The following is a 24423-nucleotide window of genomic DNA, read 5'->3' as shown; positions in this document are numbered from 1 at the left end:
CTGGCCAAACTGACATGTAACATTACTCACCACACAGTATAACCCCAAACCCCCTGCCATAGAGTGGATTCACTGATAACAACCAGCCATCTTTCTCCTGCAGAGTGGCAGTGGGTTTGAACTGCCAACCTCGTAGTTAGCAGTCCAACGCTTACCCAATAGCGTCACTGGGGTTCCTATTATACAACATGAATGGAGACAACTAAGTTTTAATTTTTCTATGATACCCGACCCTTTAAACGATTTTATTATTTCAATTTATTTGTAGGGATTCAATTGGGTTTCCTAAGAATGTAATAATATTTCTGCGCTTAAAACATTTTTCACCCTTCCAAATGTTTTAATACACATTACTTCATTAATCTTATGACTTCAACCTTTGCAGTTTTCATTCCTCAATTGAGTTTCCAGGATTGAATTAGGCTTCTTCAAAGCGCAGTGCTTGTCTCAGCTCTTGAGAAAACATTTCCATCTTTTTCCAATTTGTATTCATGATACTTCTTTTTCTCAACTTACACATGTCTGAAGCATTAGAATCTTATTAAACAAGAGAGACCAGAGTTGTCTTGCTTTAGTCCCGGTTTTCAGGGGAATATGGAAGCACTTAAAGGGTGGTTGAGGGGCATGGACTTTGGAGTCAGAAAATCTGGGTTGAGCCATGTCGAGCCCTTTGAATCTAGACTAGTTGCTAAACTTCCCGGAGTCTCGGTTTCTTACTTCATAAACCACAGTGAGTGGTGTCATATGTGACCGGTGGTGTTTTTACCCTTTGTCCTTTGGAAGGATTCTGTCCTATGGCAATGCATAAACAGTACCTGTGAACCTCCAACTATGTGGGGGTGTTCCTTTGATTTTATTAGAATTAGCTTTTAGCTCAGGCTGCAGCCTACAGGCTCTTGCCAGCATAGTTTCAAGTTCAAACCCTTCCAAGTCTGGCTCCAAAGTTGACTCCAGAATGTCTCCCATTCCCCAGATCCACCAAAGCAGAGGTGAATTCCCTCCTCAAGCACCCATGGCTTTTCATTCTCTTGAATTGCCCTTACTCAATCTTCCTTAAAGTAATTCATCACCTCCCCTGTGCCCCCCCCCTCAGGGAATTAACAGATCTTTTAGAGTGAGTTTGCGGAAGGGTTGGCTGGTTCTACGGTGCTCACATTCTATCTTGTCTTTTGAAAAAAGCTCACCGCTGTTGAGTTGAATCCGACTCATAGCGACTCTATAGAACAGAGCAGATCTGCCTTTGTGGGCTTCTGAGGCTAATTCTATTTTTGGTTGTTGTTGTTTAACTAAAAGTTTATTTTCACGTGTCACAATACAAACAAAAATCGTTTTGTTCTGCTTTTTGTCCACTACTCCACTCCAAAAACGATTCTCTTTTTGAGAGAAAGGGGGAGCAGGTCTTGCATGTTGTGCTGTTAGAAAACACCCAGAGTCGCAGCACCAGGTCTCCGGGTGAAGGGGTACGAGTAAGAGAAAATTGGTACAAAGAGGCTGTGCTCTGCCTTTATCTGTCTGGTCGAGTCATTCCTGGCCGAGTGGGCACTGTCATAGGATGGGCTGGGGGCCGCGGCATCATTGGCATGTGGCCCCCCATGGGTGGCCTCATTCCAGGAGCAGCGGGTCCCACTGGCATCATCCCAGGAGGAGGAGGGCCCATCATTGGCAACATGGGTGGTCCCCCCATGTGGGGAGCCGGCATCATACCAGGGCGAGGAGGACCGGGAGACTGGGGGGAGGCGGGATCATGGCCCCTGCTGGAGGAGGAGCAGAGAATGCAGTAGGAGGTATCTTTCCTTATTGGAATGCAGCGGTTGTTTTGTCAATCAGGCTCTGAGCCTGCTCTTCCATCCATTTCCCATAGTAGTCTTTCACATTCTCTGTGTGTTTCCTACCACTACAATGTGTCTTTCTCACAGATGGTGAGTCATGGGTAAGGTATGGATTGCAGTCGTCACAATAAAACTTAGGCATGTTGCTCGACTGACCGTTTGCTACTCCATTCTGCGCCACTTGGAAATGACATGTCAAGACTGTAATTCTTTATGGGAACAGAAAGCCCCAACTTTTTCCCTTGGAATGGACTGGTGGTTTCGAACTGCTGACCTTGTAGTTAGCAGCCCAACTTGTAACCCATTCTACTACCAGGGCTAGACACTAAATCCAGGCAGGCTGCAGACTGATTTCAGTCAGTACCCTGCCTCCGTTACTCCTACCCATTTCTACCATCGAGTCAACTCCAATTCAGAGTGACCCTGTATAGGGCAGAGTGGAACTGTGTCTGAGGGTTTCCCAGAATTCAGATCTTTGTGGGGCAGCTGGTGGGCTGGACCCACTGACCTTTGCTTAGCAACCTAATGTGAATCCACAGTGCCACCGGGGCTCCTTAGCAATCTTATAGAAACTGCTCATCACTAACAATCTATTTATCACTTACAAGTCACAGCTGTTTTCTTTGATTTGGAAGGAGGGAAAATGCCATAACGCTTGTAAAGCCATGGATTACTTCTGTGTGGGCACGGATGTATACGTGTTTTAGGGTGCTGCATATACACTATATCCATATATGTCATAAAGACATAGGGGCACGGTTCTGAAGACATCCTAAACGCTAAAGCCTTAGAACCACAGTCCCTTGGGACCGCTCAGTCAACTGATAACATAGTCCACGAAGATCATGTTCTACATCCTAATTTGGTGAGCAGTGTCTGCTGTCTCCCGAGCAGCCAGCTGAGATACAATGATTGCTTTCTGCTTGTCCAGAGCCAGAGAGAAGGACGGTAGCCAACGCATCCGAGAAGAAGCTGGTCCCCAGGACTCAGAATAGCCCGGCGAGCAGAACTGTGAGGAGCCCGGGGCGCAGTGGTTATGTTTGGGGCTGCTGCCTGCAAAGTCAGTTCCTTTGCGGGGAAAAAGATGGTGCTTTAAACTTCTGTCTAGACCAAATCTAGCTCCATGTTGGAAGAAACAAGGCCAGAGTGCTCCTTAGAGACAAGGATGGTGAGACGTTGTTGTACATACTTTGTAAATACCAGTTCCCGGAGAAGGACATCTTGCTTGTTAAAGGAGGTGAAGGCTCTCTGAGATGGATTGACTCAGTGGCTGCATCTGTGGGCTCAGGCCCAGGAACAATTGTGAGGATGGCACGGGACTGTGCGCTGTTTCACTCTGTTGTGCATAGGGTGGCTATGGGTCGGAGCCGACTTGACGGCGGCACCTAATAACGACAACATAGGATCACTATGAGTCAGCACTGACCAGATGGCAATGAGTTTGGTTTGGTTGGACTGTAAGCATGGCCTCGTTCAGCCTAAGGCCAGAAGAATGAGATGGTGCCTGATCACCCGCTCCACCTTCCTGATCACACAGAAGATCCGGGAGAGAATGGGAGAAAAACATAGATGACAATTCAAGTGACTAAGTAGGACCAGACATACGAACCCCATAAAAGCCAGAAGTCCCTCTGAGACCCTTGTCCCACATACCCATTCAACTTGGAACTGAAACCATTGCCAGAGGTCACCTTTCAGCCAGATTAGAGATTGGCAAATGAAATAAACATGATAAAACATCATACAATAATAATAAACATTGTACACATAATAAAAATTAAAAGAGTAAATATTAACACCCACGACGAGGCCTTGCTTCCTTAGACTATCCGCGTCGGAGACCAACGGTCCACATTAATGGGAAGCAAAGAGGAGAAGGCAGGCGAAGGACAGCCAGGGCAACAGCAACAGAGCAAGCAGAGCATCAAAACGCAGCCAACACCATGGGGCAATTTCATAAACATTGTTAAATGGGGCCTTAATTTGCTGGTGGCTCTGGTAGGTAAGTGTTGGATTGCTATCCTCAAGGTCAGTGGTTCAAACCCACCAACCTCTCTGTAGGAGAATGATGGGGTTATTAGTGTCTGTAAAGATTTCCAATGTAGTGGTCCTTGGGAGTCAGAATTGAAGAAATGGCAGCCGTGCTCCTTCCCCACCCACTTTCCACTGAGTAAAATTTCACTTCAAACACAGAAAATGCTATTTTTTGAAAGACACATGATCTCAGAAATGCTTAGATAGAAAAATACTAACCGGGTGCATTTCTTACTTCTGAAAATGGGAAATTTGGTACCTTGGTGTCTGCACTTCTGCATTGAGCATGTTTCTTTTTATGATTAGGGTCAAATGGCCGGGCTGCGCACAGCAAGGCTGACAGTTTAAGTCCACCCATAGGTGCTGCAGAAAAAACGTCTGGTCTCGATGCCAAGGTGATTGAATTGCTTGCCGCCGCTGCTGCCAACAACAGGCTGCAGGCAGCTATGTGTCCGGATTAAAGTTCCTCTCAGCTGCCTTGGTACTTAAGACCCCCAAACCCAAACCCATTGGCGATCCAACCATCGTGACCCTGTGAAAAACCAGGCCGACTCATGGCGACTCTACAGGGCAGGGTAGAACTGCCCCTATGAGTTTCTGAGGCTGTAAGTCTTTTTAAAAAATCATTTTATTGGGGGCTCATACAACTCTTATCACAATCCATACATACATCAATTGTATAAAGCATATTTGTACATTCGTTACCCTCATCATTCTTAAAACACTTGCTCTCCATGTAAGCCCCTGGCATCAGCTCCTCATTTTTCCCCCTCCCTCCTCGCTTCCCCCCTCCATCATGAACCCTTGATAATTTATAAATTATTATTTTGTCATGTCTTACACTGTCCGATGTCTCCCTTCACCCACTTTTCTGTTGTCTGTCCCCAGGGAGGAGGTTATATAGATCCTTGTAATTGGTTCCCCCTTTCCACCCCACCCTCCCTCCACCCTCCAAGTATTGCCACTCACACCACTGGTCCTGAAGGGATCATCCGTCCTGGATTCCCTGTGTTTCCAGTTCCTATTTGCACCAGTGTACATCCTCTGGGCCAGTTATATTTGTAAGGAAGAATTGGGATCATGATAGTGGGAGGGGAGGAAGTATTTAGGTAGGAACTAGAGGAAAGTTGTATGTTTCATTGTTGCTACACTGCACCCTGACTGGATCGTCTCCTCCCTGTGAGACTGTAAGTCTTAAAAAAAAAATTTTTTTACTTATTTTGAGACTGTAAGTCTTAACGGGAGTAGAAAACCTTGTCTTTCTCCTGCGGCTAGGCTGGGGGTTCAAACTTTCTACCTTGTGTTAGGAGCCCAACACGTAACCACTACACCACCAAGGCACCTCCAGGACAGCATACAAGCGCAGCCCAGGGGTTTCCAGGATGTAGATCTTTACAGAAGCAGAGTTTCCTCTGCCACAGAATGATTGATGGGGTCTCACCGCAGTCTTTCCATAACAGCTTAGCTTTAAATAAAGGTGCGGTATATTTTTTACAGCATTCATTTTGTTTCAAGTCTATTAAAATCCCATTCCCGACCCCGCACTTAGTACAAGGATGTCTTCGCGCCTGTTTTTCTTTTTGCCGGGTTTGGAATACTTAACCAAGCATAAATTTAGGAGAATGGGTGGGCGCAGACTTCCTCTACCCCTACCCCCCCCGCCCCCCAGACCCATACAGAACTAGCATACTCATTGGCCAATAGTCCCGGACTTTGACCAATCCAGAAGGAGGGGGGGGTGTCGCCATGGCGACGCTAACGCTAACGCGAAGGCTGTCCTCCGGAGTGCTTGCAGGAGCGCAGCAGACTATGGCGCAGAACTTGTATGGCCCAGGAGTCCGGATGGGCAACTGGAACGAGGACGTCTACCTTGAGGAGGTACAGAGGTCTCTGCCAGCTTGGGGCTCCCAGGCTCTGTCTTGAGTTCCTCTTCTGATTTTCAGCACCCCAAACTCTCTGCCACCGGGAGTTTAGGAATTCTCATCCCTCGGAACTCCCCAGCAATCTCACCCTCTGGCTGAAAACACAAGGCTCTTTTACAAGGTGTATCCCAACCCTTAGCCTCCTTGGCCTCCCAAACGCTGGGCCCCACTCCCAGGCCCCTGGTGTTACAGAACAGAGCCGGAGGCTCCTCAGACGTTTTATGGCTGTGATATTTTGTTTAAAAACCCTTTTATTGTTCATTGAGCGAAGGCTTACAGAACAGATCCTTTTCCCATTAAAGGATGTTTCATGAAATAGCAACCCCTGCAAGTCATTTCCCCCGAGTATTCCCCTTGATTGTACATCCTCTTTCTTAACCCTTCCTGCCCTTTGAACTTTGTTCTTGGGTAGCAGCTGCTCTTTTGCTCCCAGATGGCTGGCTGTTCTGAGGAGGGCCTTCCCTCCCTATTATTGTTGCCCGACAGACCTGCTGATGATTTCACTGACTGAGCACTGAGCCATTGCCGTGAGTTCAGTTCCAGGCCTGGAGGGTGACTGATGGCCATAGTCTTGAGGGTGGATAGCCAACCTTCTGACCAGCAAACCTTTTGTGAAAAAAATAAATTTTTTGTTTTGCTCCACATTTGTCTCCCACTCCATCCAGAACCTTCTGCGATGGGAACTGCTTTCAGAGTGGTTGATGGGGTTAGCCGGGCACCATCTAGTTCTTCTGGTCTCAGGATCATGGAGGCTGATGGTCACATGGTCCATTAGTTCGCTGGACTAATTGTTTCCATGCACCTTGGATTTTCATCACTCGCCTTTGCTCTGGTTGGGGATAGACCAGCAGTTCGCAAGTTTTTAAGACTCTATGAGTCATTGCTTATCAAAATAAGATGGAACACATTTTCTTTGTGGTGTCACATCTTGTATGTCATCTCAATGGAAGTGGATCCCAGGGCTTTCTTCCTTGGATTCTCTTTAGATGAGCAGCCAAGTGGAAATATTTGCATTACCCTGGGATGCTCTCTCCCCCTTAGTCTAGACTTCCAAGAAGTTCTTCTGCTCCTTGGAGACCTGTAGTTGCAGAGACTTCAGTCCTTTGAGGTGCAAACATCTCTCCTCCCACCCCCGTCCCCCTTTACTAACATCCTACTCATTGCCTTGGCTTGACAAGGCCCCGGTCCAGTCTGCTTCTGTCTGGTTGGGCAGGTGGACTTTCTAGGGTCAAACATCACTCCACCAGGGGAATGTCCATGGTGGAAGTAGTTCAGAGACCTTCAGAACTCACTCCTGACTGCCTTTGGCTGGAGCAATCACCGGCAATTTCCTTCCCATTCCCTCCCCTCTTTCTCTATCTCCTCTTTCCCCGCCCTCCCTTGCTTGGTTTCTTGCCATCTTCATTTCCCGAGGCATTCTCCAACGAAGCAAAAACACTTAGATGATGACCGAAGGCCTTGGGTACCATTCCATCAGGATGCAACCACCACCGGCCGTGTTACTCAGTCTGAGTAATGAGCCCTTGGATTTCACCCGTTCTCTGTCAACCAGGAACTCATGAAAGACTTCTTGGAGAAGAGGGAGAAGGGGAAGCTTCTCATACAAAGAAACAGAAAACTGAAAGGGAATCTTTTGAGACAGGTAAGGCAAAAGCCACATCTGTGTCTCAAAATTCTGTCTAATGAAGTGGGACTCGGTGTTAAATGAGCACACAGCTCCTAGATGGGTGAGCTTTGGGAAAGTAACCGTTAAGAATAATCGGAAAGTCACATGCATTCAAGACATCTCAAGATGTTAGAAACCTAGATGCGGTGGCCACTAATATGAGGTTTACCTGTATCTTTTAAATAAAGAAGTAAATGAATGAATGAGAACATAAATAAAAGGTTCCCTAGTTCATGGATGTTGGATCAGTAAATTGAACCCAAGTAACTCATGATTTAGAAAAGCTTCATGTTATTTTACTTGAGATGACGGGGCTTTGTCTCACCTGAGAAGTCGGTGGTTGGGGCCCACCCAGAGGTCCTTCAGAAGAAAGGCCTGGTGACCTGTTCCCCATTGGAGCAGGTGCATTGGAGACTCTGGGGCACGATTCACATGGGGTTGCCGTGAGTTGTAATTGTCACAACAGCAACTGTTTTACGGGTTGCCTTGACAGCGTAGGAGGGAGAGTGGCAGGAACAAACGTAAAGCACAGACACCCAGGATTTGAGAGAATCCAAGTAAATCCCTTATGGAAATGAATTGAGAAGGAAACAAGATGCACATAGGAAAAGGCTTGTCACACTCGGCTGAGGTTTATGTGAGGGAAATTCCTATCCCAATGGCAGATGCAGCTTTCCATATCTGAAGATGAGTGTATTCACTACGGTGACAAGGTGATGCTTGTGAATCCTGACCATGTCGACCCGGAGGCTGCTGTGTTTCTGGCTGGGGACCTGAGCCTGTGCATGACTCCAGACGAGATAAAAGCCCACCTGCATGAAGAATTGGAGGTGCCCTGTGGCCTGAGCGCAGCTCCAACCAAGAACCCGGTGGGCAGAAACACCTTCGTGGTTCTGAGGTAGAGACTTTTTCATTGGCAGCGTATTGCCATCCATCAGTATCAGTTGCTGTTTGTAGCTTAAGGATGCCCGGGGCTGGGAGCAATGCTGACATGAGGTGAAGGATGTTTTTTTTTGTGATTCTCACTCATCTTGTTTTCTTACACTGAGAATGAGCATCAGAGGTTGACAGAAGTGTAGTAGACTGTGTGATAACCGGCAATTTTTATTTAATCCAAAAAGTTCAATTCCAAGGTATTGGAACTTTCTCTCTCTCTCATATATATATATATATATATATATATATATATATATATATATATATATATATATATCAGCCTATTTTACTTCCAGACCAAATCTATATCTAGACCTAGACCTAGACCTAGACCTAGACCCAGACCCAGACCCAGACCCAGACCCAGACCCAGACCCAGACCCAGACCCAGACCCAGACCCAGACCCAGACCCAGACCCAGACCCAGACCCAGACCCAGACCCAGACCCAGACCCAGACCCAGACCCAGACCCAGACCCAGACCCAGACCCAGACCCAGACCCAGACCCAGACCCAGACCCAGACCCAGACCCAGACCCAGACCCAGACCCAGACCTAGACCTAGATATAGATTTGGTCTGGAAGTAATATAGGCTGTTTTACTAACACCTCAGTCTTCTCTAAGTGCATTTGATGAGTTTCATGGCTTTTAATGAGCTCTGGTGACATAGTGGGTTCCTAGTTAGGCTTCTCCCTGCAAGGTTACCAGTTCGTAACCACTAGCTGTTCCAACGGACAAAGGCAAGGCTTTCTGGTCCTGTAAAGATTTACAGTCTCGGAAACCCACAGTGGCAGTTCTACTCTGCCCAGTAGGGTCTCGGTGAATTGGATTAGACTTGATGAAAGTAAGAAGAAAGAAAAGTTTTTTTTCACAGCAAAAGTATCTATTTCAATGCAACACTATACTCCTTTCAAATGAGTTGCCCATTGAAAATCCAGTCCTTAGAGGACAAACAGTTACCTAACTACTCTACTATGGGAAAGGATTACTTTCAATTTGTTACCTAGTGTCTATGTTTATGACAACCAAACCCAAATTTACTGCCAAGGAGGCAAATCTTATTCATAGCGACCGTATAGGTTGGGGTCAAACTGTCCCTGTGAGTGTCCTAGACTGTAACTCTTCACAAGAGTAGAAAGTTGCATCTTTCTCCCTCTGAGCAGCTGATGGTTTTGAACTGCTCAACTTGCAGTTAGCCGCCCAGCATGCAACCACTACACCACCAGGACTCACAAGTTTAAGATAGCGGCGTCTTTATGACAATGCATATATAACCAAGTCCTTTCAATCCTGAAGAAGCTTCTTCAATGTCAATTTCTTTTGCATACAGGAAATTTCGCCTAAGCCAGATAAGCCATTGATCACAATCTCTGTTGCCTGGGTAACTAAAAGAGAAGGTTTTCTTAAGTGTTTGCAGGCGTATAGCTTTGGTTTGCTTTGCTGATGTTATTGGTGGGTGCTGTTGGGTTGATTCCTAATCATGTTGTTGTTAGGTGTCATTGAATGGCTTCCGCCTTATAGCCCCTCAAGGTACCAAAGCACTGCCCTGTACTGTGTCAGCCTCACTACTGCTCTTAGGTTTGAGCCCGTGGATGCAGCTACCATGTCAATTCCTCTGGTCCAAGGTCTTCCTGTCTTGTTGCCCCTGTCCTTTACCTAGCTTGATGTCCTTCTCCAGGGACTGATCCCTCCTGACAAGGTACACTGGCCAATGCTCCATATTCCTGCCTCTGAGGAGCATTTTGGCCATACTTCTTCCAAGGCAGATTTGTTGGTCCTTTTGACAGCCCATGGGACTTTCAATATCCTACACCAGGATAGTGACCCGATATGTTAGAACAGAGCTCCCCACCCCCGGCCCCCCGCTCCCCCCCGGAGTTCTCTAGGCATTTTCTCTTGTGGAGTGAGTGGCTGGTGCGTTTGAGTGCCAACCTGTTGGCAAGCGGCTGAGCATTTAATGTTCTGTGTTGCCAGGGCTGCTTTAATTTTTTCTATCAGTGCCAAACACACTGGACCAGAATTCCTTTGTGTTGGGTAGCTGAGTCCACTCTGGCCACAAGCTCACCAAGTGGGGCTGTTCGGTGCTCGGGCTATGGTGGGTGGCAGCAAATTTTAATCAGACATTTAGTACCATCATGGTATTTGAATACACAGAAGCCATGCATGTGATTCTAAATAAAATCGCAGGTGCAAAAAGGAGAGGTGTGCCATGATTCCAACAGCCCGTCTGTAATTCTATTCGCTCTCCACTTACAGCATGGACAGAAATGCCAACGGCCAAGTCCTTCGATACGGGGAGGACTTTTGTCTTGGCATAATGGCAGGATCTGAAGACAAAATGGTGAGTGCTGACTTTTCATGTCTACCTTGGACTGGTCCTCCTGAGGGAAGCGCAAGGTCACCTGCCCGGTAGGCGTGTCCAGTCTTTGCAGCCCTCAGCAGCACTTCTACCTATGGCTTGCGTTCATTACATGCCAGACAGCACTCTAAATGGTTTGCATATATTAACTCATTTAGTCCTCCAAACAAGTCCAAAGGGGAGGGGACTGTCTCACCCTTGCTTTACTGGGAAAGCTGAGTCGCAGCGGTTCAGTGACTTGTCCCATGTCACTCAGCCAGGACGCAGCAGACCCGATGCTGTGTGATGTCTTCCACTGAAGGAAGAGCCCATCCTTGTATACTGCAGCACTATTTTTCGTCCCCACCAAGAAAGCGTAATGCTGCCAATTAAACTGTAACACACCATTGACGGCAAGCCGAAGCACGATTTTAATAGTAGAAAGGAGGGACAAAGCCACGTTGAGTAGCCCATTGTTTTATCCAGAGGTTAGCATTCCTTACATTTGGATCCATTGCCTTTTCATCCACGGTTTCATTGGCATGTAACTCATGTATCGTACTGTTCAGTCACACAAAGACGAGGTGTATAGTCATGATCACAATCAGTTTGGGAGCATTTGCCTCATTCTTGCACTCATCGTTGTAAGCTCCCCACATCCCCACAGCTTCCCTGCCCCCCAGCTCCCCACATCCCCCCAGCTTCCCTGCCCCCCAGCTCCCCACATCCCCCCAGCTTCCCTGCCATGGCCCCAAGGACCCATCAGTCTGGTTACTGACTCAACAGGTCCTCTTTGCTGCTCCATGCATTTCCCTTTTACAATTAGATCGGAATATAATATTTTGAATAGTTAATTTTTTTCTTTTAACTTTTAAAATAGGCAAACATTAAAAGAGCTCCATTTGACCATGATAAATATACAGATTGTCCGTTTTCCTCTATTGGCACACATATTTCTGACAGCTCTTGTGATAGTAATCTGTTATTACATAATTATATGGATGTGTCATAATTTACCTTCTAGCCTCTGTTGCATAATTGGATTTGGTCCAGCATCTCTCTATTATATCAAAAACTCTAGTGCATGTTTAAAGCTTATCCCACCTCCACCCACAGATTAGGGATTATCTTCAAAACAGATTTTGGAGATATAGAATTTATTTTGTTTTTGTTGTTATTACACACAGCAAATCATACACAGATCCATTGATTTCAACATGTATAGTGTGATGACTCTGATAATATTTTTTTAGTTGTGCATTTATTCTCACCCACCTTTCCCAGCTGGTTCTGTCCCCATGACTACAGACTCATGTTCCTCTGTGTTTCTGGCTAGCCTTTCCTGTCGTTGGCGTCGTCGATGTAAATAGAGCTTAACTACCACTCGATTAAACTGGCTAAATGGAGTAAATATTGAAGTTCCCAAGGATCCCATTTTATTTGAATTTACAACCAACACCCAGAGAAGCATCAGACCAGAAATGACGTGGTGCGTTGGACAACTCTGCTGCGGAAGAGCTGTTTAAAGTGTTAAAAAGCAAATGTCACTTTGAGGCTGAGGGTGCACCTGACCCAAAGTACGGTGTTTTCATTCACCTCATATGCATGAGAAAGCTGGATGTGTTCAGCCAGACTATGTATGATGATATCTATATCTATCTATAAATATATATGGATAGGCTTATATGGCAAGAAGGAACATAACAGCTAATTAGTCCACACAGCAGTACAGAACTCAGTTCAACTCACAATTACTGACGGGCCTTCAACTCACACGGGCTGCTGGTCCAAGGTCAAGGAAGCAGACAGTACAGTTTGTCCTCAGACAAGACAAGCAGAGCCGGCCTGCAGCCAGCAGGCAGCAGGGTGGGCCAGCAACAGTCAGTAACGCAGAGGTGTAGCGAAGCAGGTCACGATGGAGTCTCAGTGGCACTGGGTTATCCTGAACTTGAAGGTTTATGCTCTCCACAATGGAGAACAAAGGGTATGAAAGCGTGGCATAGCGACTTGCCCATTGAGCAATACTAATCATACACAAAATATATTAAGTCATCGCTCTTGGGCCTATTTCTTTCTCCAAAGATGGAGCATAAGAGAGCATAAGCGTGGCTCTCATAATGCTTCTTTCATCTGCTTCTGCTTTTCAGTTCTTCACTGACCTCCTCAGCACTGAACCCAGCAGTCAGTACCCAGCGGTGATCTCAAAAACCAAACCAGAGCTCCGCTTTGCCCCTCGATTGAACTTCCACTGTCTTCCCCATCTTGGTCGTCAGATTTCTTGGAACACTAAACTGCGTCCTCCCAGCAGATGGCCAGATGATGTTAAAATAATGTAGGCGAGTGCTTGGCTTCTTCCAGGCAGCAGACTCTTTAAGAGCAAAGCCCCACTCCTACAGCTGGTGTCCAACAAACGAACTACACTGAACCCGTCCCTTCTGTCTGGTTATTGTTGTGTCCTGACAAGTCTGTTTTCAACTCATGGCAACCCCGCTTGACAGAGTAGAGCTGCTTGTTTGTTTTTGTTTTACTTTTAATGTTCCATTCACCAATTCATACAATTTTGCTTCATTTGCTACATTGCCATCCCCTCATTGTAACTTCACTTATGTCCCTTCCTCCCTGGCGCTCCCAGGGCCATTCCCCCTCCTTTGTGTCCCCTCTGAACCTTGTCCTTGGGCCAGTGATGCACTCTGGATGCCAAACGGCTGGTTGCTTTTGGTTGGGTTCTCCTCACTCATGTTACTGTTCCCCTGATAGACCTGTCTCCTGTCTGGCTGGACATTGAGCCCCAAGAGTCAGTTCCTTTCCAGGTTTGCCTTTTCATCTCAACACCAATCACTTGGTGCAGAGTCCAATCGCTTGGCCCCTGTAGCTGACCCTGACTTCAAACTATACCACATGGTTCCACCAGGTTGCCCTGTAAAAGCTCATGCCATCGCCATTGGAAAGTCATCGGTAGATCTCCATTGCTCTCTGGCCAAAGTCCCGGCTCTTCATCTTGGCGTTCAAGGCCGTGGAAGACAGGCCTGGTGGTCTGCTTCGGAAAGGTCACCGTATGGGACACCCAGTGGAGCAGTCCTACTCTGCACACACGAGGTCACCACGAGGCAGAATCGACTTCCTGGCAACCAGCAACGCCACCGTAACATATGCTGCCATCTTCCTCTCCATCATGCCCCCCCGCCCCCCGTCCCCCTGGCTTCCATCTTCACAGCTCCCTGCCCCTTGCCTGCACAGTCCATCTCCACAGCTCCCTGCCTCTCGCCTGCACAGCTCCCTGCCCCTCGCCTGCACAGTCCTCCCTAGCAGGTGATTCTAGTTCATCACGCACTCAGTCATCTCTCAGGCTGGTTGGAAGAGTTCTTGTGGAGACTGACTCATTTCTGTCTTCCCCACGGCACCCACAGACCAGCCTTGTCTGTGACAGGTGCTTCTTGAACGCTAGGGTCATGGTCAAAATCAGTCAGAACGAACTGACAAGAAACTAGCATTGCAGACTTTTCAGCAGCATAGTGTGTTTTCAGGCAAGGTGACGAGCAGGCAGAAACTCAACACAAACTCCAAAGCGTGGATATCGAAGGCCAGGGGCCTGGGGCCACCCTAGAAGCGTGTACGTGATTGTAATCCGGGATAGTGACAGTTTTAAGACATGTTCATTTGATAGAATGAGTTTTATGCTACATTAAAAATATATAAAAATCTTTGGGACCCTGCAAAAGCAGTACCCAGAGGGCAGTTGACAGCAGTAAGTGCACACATCGAAAAGGCAGGGAGAATGAAAATAAACACCTTGCAACATCAACTACAACGACTGGAAAAAGACCAGCAAAACAAACCCTCAGATACTAGAAGAAAAGACATACTAAAGAATAGAGCAGAAATGATTAAATCAGAAAATAAAACATCGGTGGAAAAAAATCAACAAGACAACAAGTGATAAACTGGTGGCAAACCTAACAAAGGAAAAGAATGGGAAAAAGCAAATTCTATGAATAAGGAATGCAATGGATGGGATTAAATAGAGCCAAGTGAGATAAAAAGTCACACAGTATTATGAAAATCGTTTTTCAACAAATTTGGAAATCTAGAAGATATGGACAAATTTCTAGAAATGCACTTTTTACCTAAATTACCACAGACTGGTGTAGAAAATTCCAACAATCCTACAATAGGAGAATAAATTGATCTAGTGATAAAAAACCCTCCCCAAATAATAGATAGCCAGGACCAGATGGTTTCACTGGGAAATTCTATGAGACGTTTAGAGAAGACTTAATACCAATCCTACATGAGCTATTTTACAATATACAGACAGAGAATATTCTACCAAACTCATTTTATGGAGCAACTATCCTGTTGATTTTTAAGCCAGATAAAAATATCACCAGCATTGAAGATTCTCGACCAATTATCTCTAGTGAATATAGATGCCAAGCTTTTTAATAAATCCTAGCCAACAGGATTCAATAAAGCATCAAAGAAGAAACAAAAACAAAGCCATCCAAATGAAGTGGGATTCATACCACACACGTAAGCATGGTTTCATAGGAGAAAAACAATCAGTGTAATTCGCCGCATAAAATAAAGGAGAAGAACCATAGGTTATATCTATCAATGCAGAAAAGATATTTATAAAATTCAATATCAGTTTCTGTTAAAACACTCAACAAAATAGACTCAGAAGGGGGAGCCCGCAACATAATAAAGGTCATATATTCAAAAACAATGGGCACTTGATGGAGGAAAAATAGAAAACATTCCTCCTCTGAATGGGAACCAGATAGTGTTGCCTTAGATAACCACGTTTATAAAATTCTGGAGGTTTTAGCTAGAGATGTAAGACATAAAAAATATATTACAGGCATTCACATAGGCATGGAAGAAACAAGACACCCTTTATTCGCTGATGATATAATCTTATATATGGAAAACCCCAAAGACACCCTTTGAAAAATGACTGGAACTAATTGAAAAAGTTGGCAGCACAGCAGGCTGTAAGATCAACCTACAGAAATCAGTTGGATTCTTGTATTTTAAAGGTGATTATGTAAAAAAAAGAACAGTACAAATTATTTACAATAACTACACAAGAGATACAATATTTAGGACTAGATCTTACCAGAGAAACAAAAGATGTCTACAAGGACAACTATAAAGCAAGCCTACGAGAAACCATAAGAAACTTACACAAATGGGAAAAGCTACCATGTTCCTAGATTGATAGACTGAGCATTGTGGAAATGTCAATATTACCAAAAACATTTTACAACTTCACCACAATTCTGATCCAAATACCATCACAATTCCTCAAAGAAATGGGGGAAAAATAACAACCAACATTGTATGGAAAGGAAAGAAACCCAAGATAAATAAACCACTATTATAAAATAAAAACAAATTAGGAATCCATTCACTGTCAGACTTTAAAGCCTATTTATTATATAGTCATGGTAATCAAAACAGCCTGGGACTGATTCAATGACAGCTATGAAGACAAATAGATTAGAACTGAGAGCTCAGAAATACAATCAAGAATCTACAGACACCTAATTTTTGAAAGAAGACAAACACATTAAGGGGGGAATGGTACTTATTTCAATAAACGGTGTTGGAAAGACTGGATCTTTACTTGTAAAAGAATAAAAAAGGACTTGTTTCTGATATCATGTACAAAAATGAACTCAAGATTAATCAAAGACCTAAACATAAATCACACAATCAGGAAAAAAAGGGAGCAAACGTAAAGGCCCTAATACAAGGCACAAACACACTACCAAACATAATGAGAAATAGCCACACTATAGAATACAAAATAAAGGACTGGAGCCTCCTAAAAGTACATTTGTGCATATCAAACAACTTCGTAAAAAGAAGTTAAAGAGAACCCACAAATTGGGAAAATATTTAGCAATGATACATGAGATAAACGGCTAATCTCTGAAATCTATAGAAAACTATAAGGCCCTAACCAGAAAAATGCAAGTAACTCAATAAAAAAATGGGCACAAGACACTAAGAGACAATTTACAAAGATGACGTCTGAGTGGCCAACAACCATCTGGAGAAATGTCCGAGTCCCTTAGCAATAGGCGAATTACAACAAAAACAGTAATGAGATACCACTGCACACGGACATGGTGAGCAAATCAAAACAAAGCTACTCCGGAAAATAATTGGTACTGGAGAGGATGGGAAGAGAATGGACTCCTCAGACCTTGCTGGTGAGAAGTGTAGAATTTTACAGCCACTATGGAAATCAGGATGAGACATCCTTAAACAATTGCAGATTCAATTGCCCTAGGATCCAGCAATCCCGCTACTGGGAATTCCCTAAAGGAATAAAGAATCCTCCGTGAACCACACAGGCACATCTGTGTTTGTTGCAGCAGTTCCTCGAATAGCAAGAACCTCAAACTCGGAGTCCAGAGGGATGGATAGACAAACTCGGATACACGCATTCACAGAAGGGAATATGGCGCGTCCATAGAATCCATGACCACCCACACCCCGCAAGACATGGACAGAACCAGAGAGCATTATGCTTAGCAAACCTAGTTAGTCTTAGGCAGCTAGATATAAATTTAAACCATTATTATAAGGACAAACAGAAGAAGAAGGAAAGTGGTGTTTACACCCAAAGGTAAGATTCTGAGAAGGCCAGGGAGGGGCAGGGTCAGAGAGAGGAGAGAGGTAGGGAGTGGTAGAAGCAGGGAGGAAGGAGGAAGGGGGCGCAAAAAGGGCATCACTTTGATAGGGGGCTTTAATGGGATCCTCCTATTGATTTCTACTTGTTGAGATGAGTTGTATAACGATAGAAAAGATGCTTCTTAAAAACAAAAATAAATAAATTCACCCCGTCTCCAAAATGAGTGAAGGCTCCCCACCTTAAGTACCCTTCAGATTCTGTGTCTCTCTGATGTAAATATTGGTCTGGGAGGCGGAAGAAGGCGGAAACACAAAACTGAAGTGGGCTTGGAGTCTTGGGTGACAGACAAGTTCATTCCAAACATTTGCCAAAAAATAATTCATGAAATACTGATTTAGGTTTGGTGCTCTGGAGAAGAGGAGGTGGGGGCGGGGGGGGGTGTGGCGAAACAGATAAGGGGCTGGACCGGGAAGACTATTGAATGTGGAATCTGAGGGAGGGAGGGAACCAGAAGAAAGATAGTTGATGGGGGAGATGGAGGGGACCATCTCCATGTTCCAAGATGACGTCACCAAAGGTAGAGGGAGTGAGCATTCCCATGCAATTCCTAAGTACAGGTTTATTTATGTATTTTTAATTGCTTCATGATACACTTGCCTTCCAGCCAGTGGGTGGTCTTTAAGATTTCCCAGGTTTCCAGACTGCTGTAACTTAGTGAGTCTGTTTGCTGTTATTTTTCAGTTGTATTTAGCAAGTGACCACCGGAGCCTACTGAAATCAGCCAAGAAGTCTTGGCTCCAGGAAGTGTCCCTGGTGGATGAGATGTCCTACCTGGCCTGCTGGCAGGCAGCCTACCTGGACCCCCAGCTGCGCTTGGAATATGAAGGCATGCCTATCCCGGTGAGCATGGCACAGCGAATGCAGGGCCGCCAGGCCACCGAGTAGAGAGAATTTACTTCTGCCAGTCAGTGGAGGCTTCTCATAGCGTCAGTGCTCTTCTATCCGGAAAGCCCACCTGCTCTCCCCTTCGCCTCCCTTCTCCCTTCCCCTCCCTCTAACTCCTTTGGCAGGCCGGCTTTGCCCATAGCAGTCCCCTTCGTCTGCATTTCTCAGCTCAGAGAGTACATCCTAGCCACCTAGGGAGCCCTGCAGAGCTCCTTCTTGCTTACCAAGAGGTTGAAGTCTCCCAGAGATGCCTCGGAAGAAAGGCCTGGTGCTTTGCTGCTGAGGAGTCAGCTGTTGGCAATCGGAGCCCCATGCTACCTGACAGACATGGGGCTGCCATGAGTCCGAGGCAACTCGAAGGAGCTTGTGAGAAGTCCTGCAACCCGGGCCCTGCCCCTGAATGAACTGGTCAGGTTTGACGAGCCATGGAGCCCAGCTTTTGTCTCACCCTCCCAGGGCTGCAGGAATAAACTGCCAAAGGCTGAGTATCTTCAAAGAACAGAGATGTCTCACAGCTGTGGAGGCTACAAGTGTGCATGAGGAGGTTGGCTACCCTGCTTGGCCCGAGGGATCTGAGAGAGAAACTGCTCCAGCCTCTCTCCTAGCTTCTCCTCCCCCGCCCCCCCAGGACTCCCAGAGTTTATAGAAGCAGCTCCACTCTCCTCTAGAGAGTGCTCTTTTTTAAGACTCCCACGGGATTTGGACTCACCATGCCCTGCAAGGGCCCCATGTTAACCTTCAAAAACCCTGGCTGCAGAGTCACATCCCCTGGGCAGATGAGGTGGGATTTCAACATCCATGATTCAGCCCCTGGGGAGCGCATTTGGGTCCATAACACATTGTGAGGATTATGGCCTCTTCCTGTTTTCTCCCAGGTCTCTGGGAGGTACGTGTTTCTCAAGCCAAACCAGTTGCCGCTGGCTGTGACTCCTGGAATGTCCAAGGGGAACTGGGCTTCAGAGAGGTTTTAACAATGGATTTTTCTGGATTGCTTGCCAGGTCTTTCTCCCGAGGCGCTGCTGGGTAGACTCACCCCTTGAGTGTGCATGCGCGCATGCGCACACCCCCCTCCCCCTTTCAGCTAGCAGTCCTGTGCATTGACCGATCGACTGTACCACCTAGGGACTCGGCTGGTTTCTCTAAAGGCTGGGAAGTCTTGGGGCAGCAGCAGAGGACAGCAGGGCACCCTCGCTTGGATGTGGCGGTCCTTCCCGGCAGTACCATTGTGCTTCTCATTCCGGTCCTTTGCTCAGGGCCTTAGGCCCTATGGGATTGGGACCCAAGGCCCCTGGCCTGTTCAGAGGCGGGGTCCGGTGGGTGTAAGTAGGCATTGGTTGGGTTGTTGTCTACTGGCTTTGTGACTTGTTCATAACGAAGAGGCCTTAGAAGCCTCTGGGAGAGTGTGGAACCACAGCAGGGAAAGACCTAAAAGCCGCTTTGCAGACCGGCCATCCATCCTCCATGACCCATACCCACTCGGCAGGAAGTGGGTTTCCGAGGCAGGCTCCCCCCCCCACCCCCCCCGCCCCCCGCACGTGCCAGACACAGCGTGCTTCCCTGTGAGCTCCGCCAGGTGGAGCCGGAATCCATCAGGTTCTTGCTCCCGGCCCGGACGGTGTAACCCAACGTGCTCCACACCTGTCTTCCATTGGTCTGTGCCAAGCGTGTTCTTGGGGTGGCCTCTCGTTTCTGTGATACATTGCTGTCAGTGTCTCTGTTTCTTTCTCTGTACAACGAGCCGCTGAATGAGGTTTGGGAATTTCGGGGCGGGGCAAATGTCCAACACACTTGGCTGCTAAGGGAGCCTAGGAAACCCTCTGGGGAGCCCTCCTCTGTCTTACAGGGTGACTTTGAGTCTGGATGGACTCGCTGGGTCCCGACAAGGGCAACAACGAAGACCAATCCAAGCTAACTTGCACAGGGCAACCTCTTCAGAAGGAAGAGACGGCCAAGAACACCCCTGTGCTGACAGGCTGGCCATTCACTTCCACCCAGAGGGGCCTTGGAAGAAAGTGACCACTGGTGATCTGCTTCTGAAGACCCAGGCCTGAAAAACCCAGCAGTGCCCAGGTCGACGGAAACTTACGGGCTCACCATGAGTCCAAGTTGTCTCGCCGGTGCTGGTGACCCGTGACACAAAGTTATGGCGGGATTCAGTGGCTGGTCTCTTTGCAGTGTTTATGACAAACGAGCTGGGCGTGCAGGATTAAACATTACTGCGACTTCGCGGTGTTCTTGGGACTGAAGGAGCACTGCCGGGGGTAGCAGGAGCTGATGTCTGTGGGGAGAGCCCACCTTCTGTCTGGAGCAGGCCTCTGCACCTCGCGCTGATAACGCAGCTGCGAAATGGGAAGCCTAAGAAGGAGCCTTGGCGGTCTAGTGGTTAAGCACTTGGCTGCTAATCAAAGAGTTGGCGGTTCGAATCCACCGGCAACTCGGAAGGAGACAAGCCCTGGAGATGTGCTCGCTTAAAAAGGCCAGCCTCGGAGAGCCTAAGGGACGATGCCACTTGGTCTTGAGTTGGAATCGACTCAGTAGCACACCACCACTACCACCACAACAGCCGGTTGCACGTGTGTCAGACTCCTCCAGAAGACAGCCAGGAGCACACCATGTCACAGTACTTTGCACACAAAGTCCAAAAGAGCACTGGTCTGTGCGCACAGATGCGGTTCAGAGCCCTGGCGGCTTGCGGGGGGTGCGTGCGTGGTTCGAGGGCGCCTGGGGACACACTCTCGCTGCCTGCGGGGCTCCCTGCGGCTCTACAAACGCTGGACGCGAGTCTCACTCCCGACCTATTCTGTAAAAGCAAAAATCCCTCTTTCAGTTAGCACAAAAGAATGTAGCAGGTGTTAAGGTACAGGAGCCCTGGTGGTGCAGTGATTGTGTGTTGGGCCGCCATCTGCAGGGTCAGCAGTTCGAAACCACCCACAGCTCTGTGGGAGAAAGACTGGGCTTTCTACTCCAGTAAGTAGTTACAGTCTGGGAAGCCCAAGGGGGTCACTGTGAGTCAGCGTTGACTCGAAGGCAGTGAGAGGAGTGTTATGTAAAAAGGAAGCGGTGGAAAGTGGGCTTTTGAAAAGTGGGGGCATGTGCCCAGGATGGGCGTTAGTAGGGTGACTTAGGGGAGAGACCTGGAAAATCCTTGGGATTGGATGCTTTCAGGAAGGGGCGGGGTGTGGTTGTTTGTTACCAGTGTGTTGGCTGGAATCACAGGGACCCACAGCACAGACACAGACACAGAGCAAAAGGACTGCTCTGGGTTTTCAAGACTGACCTTTTAGAAACAGGTCACCAGGCCTTTCTTCCCAGGCGTCTCTGGAACTGCCGACCTTTCCATCCCTAGTTGATTGCTTAGCCACTGCTGATATCCAAGAACTTCTAATTCTGTGAAAAGATACACCAGCTATTCTTACCTATCTCCCTATGGACAGGACAGAGAACCTAGTGCGCTGAGGTGGTACCTTGTGAAGACACAGCAGTAATTCACAACAGCCAGGAGGAGTGAGGGGTGACAGTTTGTGGCTCACCGCCCTGGTGTTTGTCATCTGTGTTCACACACGGTCACGGCATGGTGTGTTTGTGTCATGATCTGTCAAGGCCGCAGAGTGGCCTGGTCTGACACTGGCATTCTGGGAACTGGATTCAGTCCAGCAGGAGCACACCCCGCTGGCCCAGCTTTGACGGCCAAGATGTGGAGTCTCCTTTTCTCTGTGTCACCTTAGCTGTTAGCTTACAGAAGCCCTGAGTGTGAAATAGAAATGCATTCTGCTTATAAACGTTTGTGAGAACTCAGAAAAATAAAACAAATCATTTGGAAGAGACGGGACTCTCATCCTCCTTGGAAACTCAGAGTAGTTAGTTCTACCCTGTCCTACGGGACTGCTATGAGTTGGCATCGTCTGGATGGCAGTGAGTGTCACAGTGATGGGTTTCACCGTCCACAGACATCTTTCTGTTTATCCCGGCCATGCTGCCCTCTGTATGAACTTGACTTCTGAACTAGGGTGGCCGTCAGGATGCTTTTTTCTCAGTCGATGCCTCCACTGAGCCTGTTTCATGGTTGAATAACGTTCTCTCATGTGGCTGTCTACAACAATGTATTTGATCAATCTATTGGAGTTTGGATTTTAGGTTATACTTTTTGTTTAAATTCCATGAACATAGAGTGTTTTCCACTCTATGGAAGTTTTGCTTTCAGGAAATGGGAGGCCTTAATTCAGAAGGGAAATCACACATTTTCTTTATCTCTCAAGGCGAATGCAAAAATCCTCATCAACCACAGCCACACCAACCGGGGACTGGCGGCCCACCGGCACCTGCTCTTAAGGTACAGTGAGGGGGGCAGGGGACTGTGCCGGGACCCCGGGGCGGAGCCGGGAGAGATGAGAGCAGAGAGACTCAAATATGGTCACCCAGAACCTCCTTGTTTCCTTTGTCACATTTGGATGGTATGAAAATTGAATTAGTGCCCTTTCCATTGGCCAACCCTCCCCCCATCCCCCAAAATGCTTTGAGCTACAAGAGGCTCTGGCCCTGGCTGGTGCAATGGGCTTGCGTGCTAATGGAAAGGTGGGAGGCCCTGGGGTCCACCTGGCAGCCCCTCAGGAAACCACCCTGCCCATCTCCTTCCAGAGAAACCCAGCCCTCTGCATCTCAGTGGGCTGCAGCTCTCTGGCACACGTGGGGTTGCCTTAAGTCAGAATCAGTACAAGGACAATGGTCCGTTTACTCCCCTCCTTTCCTTGCTCAAACATACTTGTTAGCATGTCATAGTTTTTAGCGCCTCAAGGACTGGGGGGGTGGGGTTGGAAGAGGCTTCAAAAAGTCTGTGGAAGACTTCAGTGGTCTTTGGATTCCATTTTCCCCATAAACTTTTTGAAGCCCCTTGCATAGCAGCTGGCGTCCTTAGGGGCTGTTTGTTAGTAAAGTTGATTCGTTCTCTCCCCAGTACCTATTTTGGAAAGGAAGCTGAGGTCGCGGCTCACACACACCTGGATTCGCACAGAGCTGAGAAACCGAAGAATCACTGGATGCTGGTCACTGGGAACCCCAGGAAGGACTCACCCACCATGCTGGAGCTGCGCAACCCCCAGGGAGAGGCCACCCGCCCCCTGGAGCAGGCCGGGAACCTTTGCGCAGAGTAACCCCCCAGCCCCTCGCTCAGGTGTCTTGCTTTCATCAAATGCAACCTTAAGTGAACCTTCCTGGTCATGCTTCAGGGTATTTATTAAGTACAGAGTCCTTGAGCAGCTATTAAAACAAGGATGCACTAAAACGGGTGAGTTGGTTTGGGGTATCTAGGCTACCAAAAAGTATCAGCTCTGAGAAGGCAGAAATAGTATTTGGATGTGGTCGGAGAGGGTTGGTTGGTCCATTACCAAATTCTGAAAGAGAGCTTCCTCTTTAGGTCCTACATCGAGGCAGAGTGTACCAGGGTTTTCTGCTCATTTCAAAAGCAATGTCTACCATGTGCTGAGGCTATAAGGACAATACTGAATTCAAAAAATTACACGAACAAAGCAGTACTGGAGTTTTGGCATTGCTTTTCACTCTTTGAATCTAGGCAGTATCTTAAAAACAAACAACCAATGACGGTCACAGCTTTGAACTTTGGCCTTGTCTCTGGAGTTATTTTCCCCTTGTGTTAGACAGGGTTCTCTAGAGACAAGACCAGATTGCTAATAATTATATATATATATTTATACAGATAGATGTATAACACGAGAAATGAACTGTTAAATTATATACAGATAGATAATACAAGAAATGAACAGTTAAATTATAAAGCAGTACAAATGGCTCAGTGCAACTCACTCCCGTGAGAGAGTTGTGCGACACTGGCAGTCCTTCAAGTCTTGAGGACCACCAGGTAGTCCTCTGTAGAGAGATTCAGGCTATCTCAGCACAGGCAGCAAACAGCAAGGCAGGTCACCAACAATCAGTCCCCACCTCAAGAGATGTAAATTCCAATTGTGTGGTGAAGCAGGTCTTGAAGGAACCTCAAATTACAGCAACATAGTCCACAGGTTAGGCGTCCCACAGGTAGTGTAGCTTGCAAATTGAGGCACAGACAAGCAAGGCAGCTGCACACTGGTCTGATGGT

The 24423-nt window shown here is 47.1% G+C and overlaps 1 protein-coding gene and 1 pseudogene across 1 annotated transcript; one reads left to right on the top strand and one right to left on the bottom strand.

The window, feature by feature from the left end:
- Positions 1-1504: 1504 nt before the first annotated feature.
- LOC142456347 (U1 small nuclear ribonucleoprotein C-like) lies at positions 1505-1971 on the bottom strand (annotated as a pseudogene).
- A 3701-nt stretch (positions 1972-5672) lies between these two features.
- Positions 5673-23464, top strand: CFAP161 (cilia and flagella associated protein 161). Its single transcript, XM_075557307.1, has 7 exons — positions 5673-5741; positions 7338-7427; positions 8117-8349; positions 10645-10729; positions 18114-18272; positions 22574-22647; positions 23269-23464. The coding sequence occupies exons 1-7, from the start codon at positions 5673-5675 to the stop codon at positions 23462-23464; spliced, it is 906 nt and encodes a 301-aa protein (XP_075413422.1).
- Positions 23465-24423: the final 959 nt, after the last annotated feature.

The sequence above is a fragment of the Tenrec ecaudatus genome, chromosome 9 (assembly GCF_050624435.1).
Source record: "Tenrec ecaudatus isolate mTenEca1 chromosome 9, mTenEca1.hap1, whole genome shotgun sequence".
NCBI lineage: Eukaryota > Metazoa > Chordata > Mammalia > Afrosoricida > Tenrecidae > Tenrec > Tenrec ecaudatus.
This window is presented reverse-complemented; position numbering and strand designations above follow the sequence as displayed.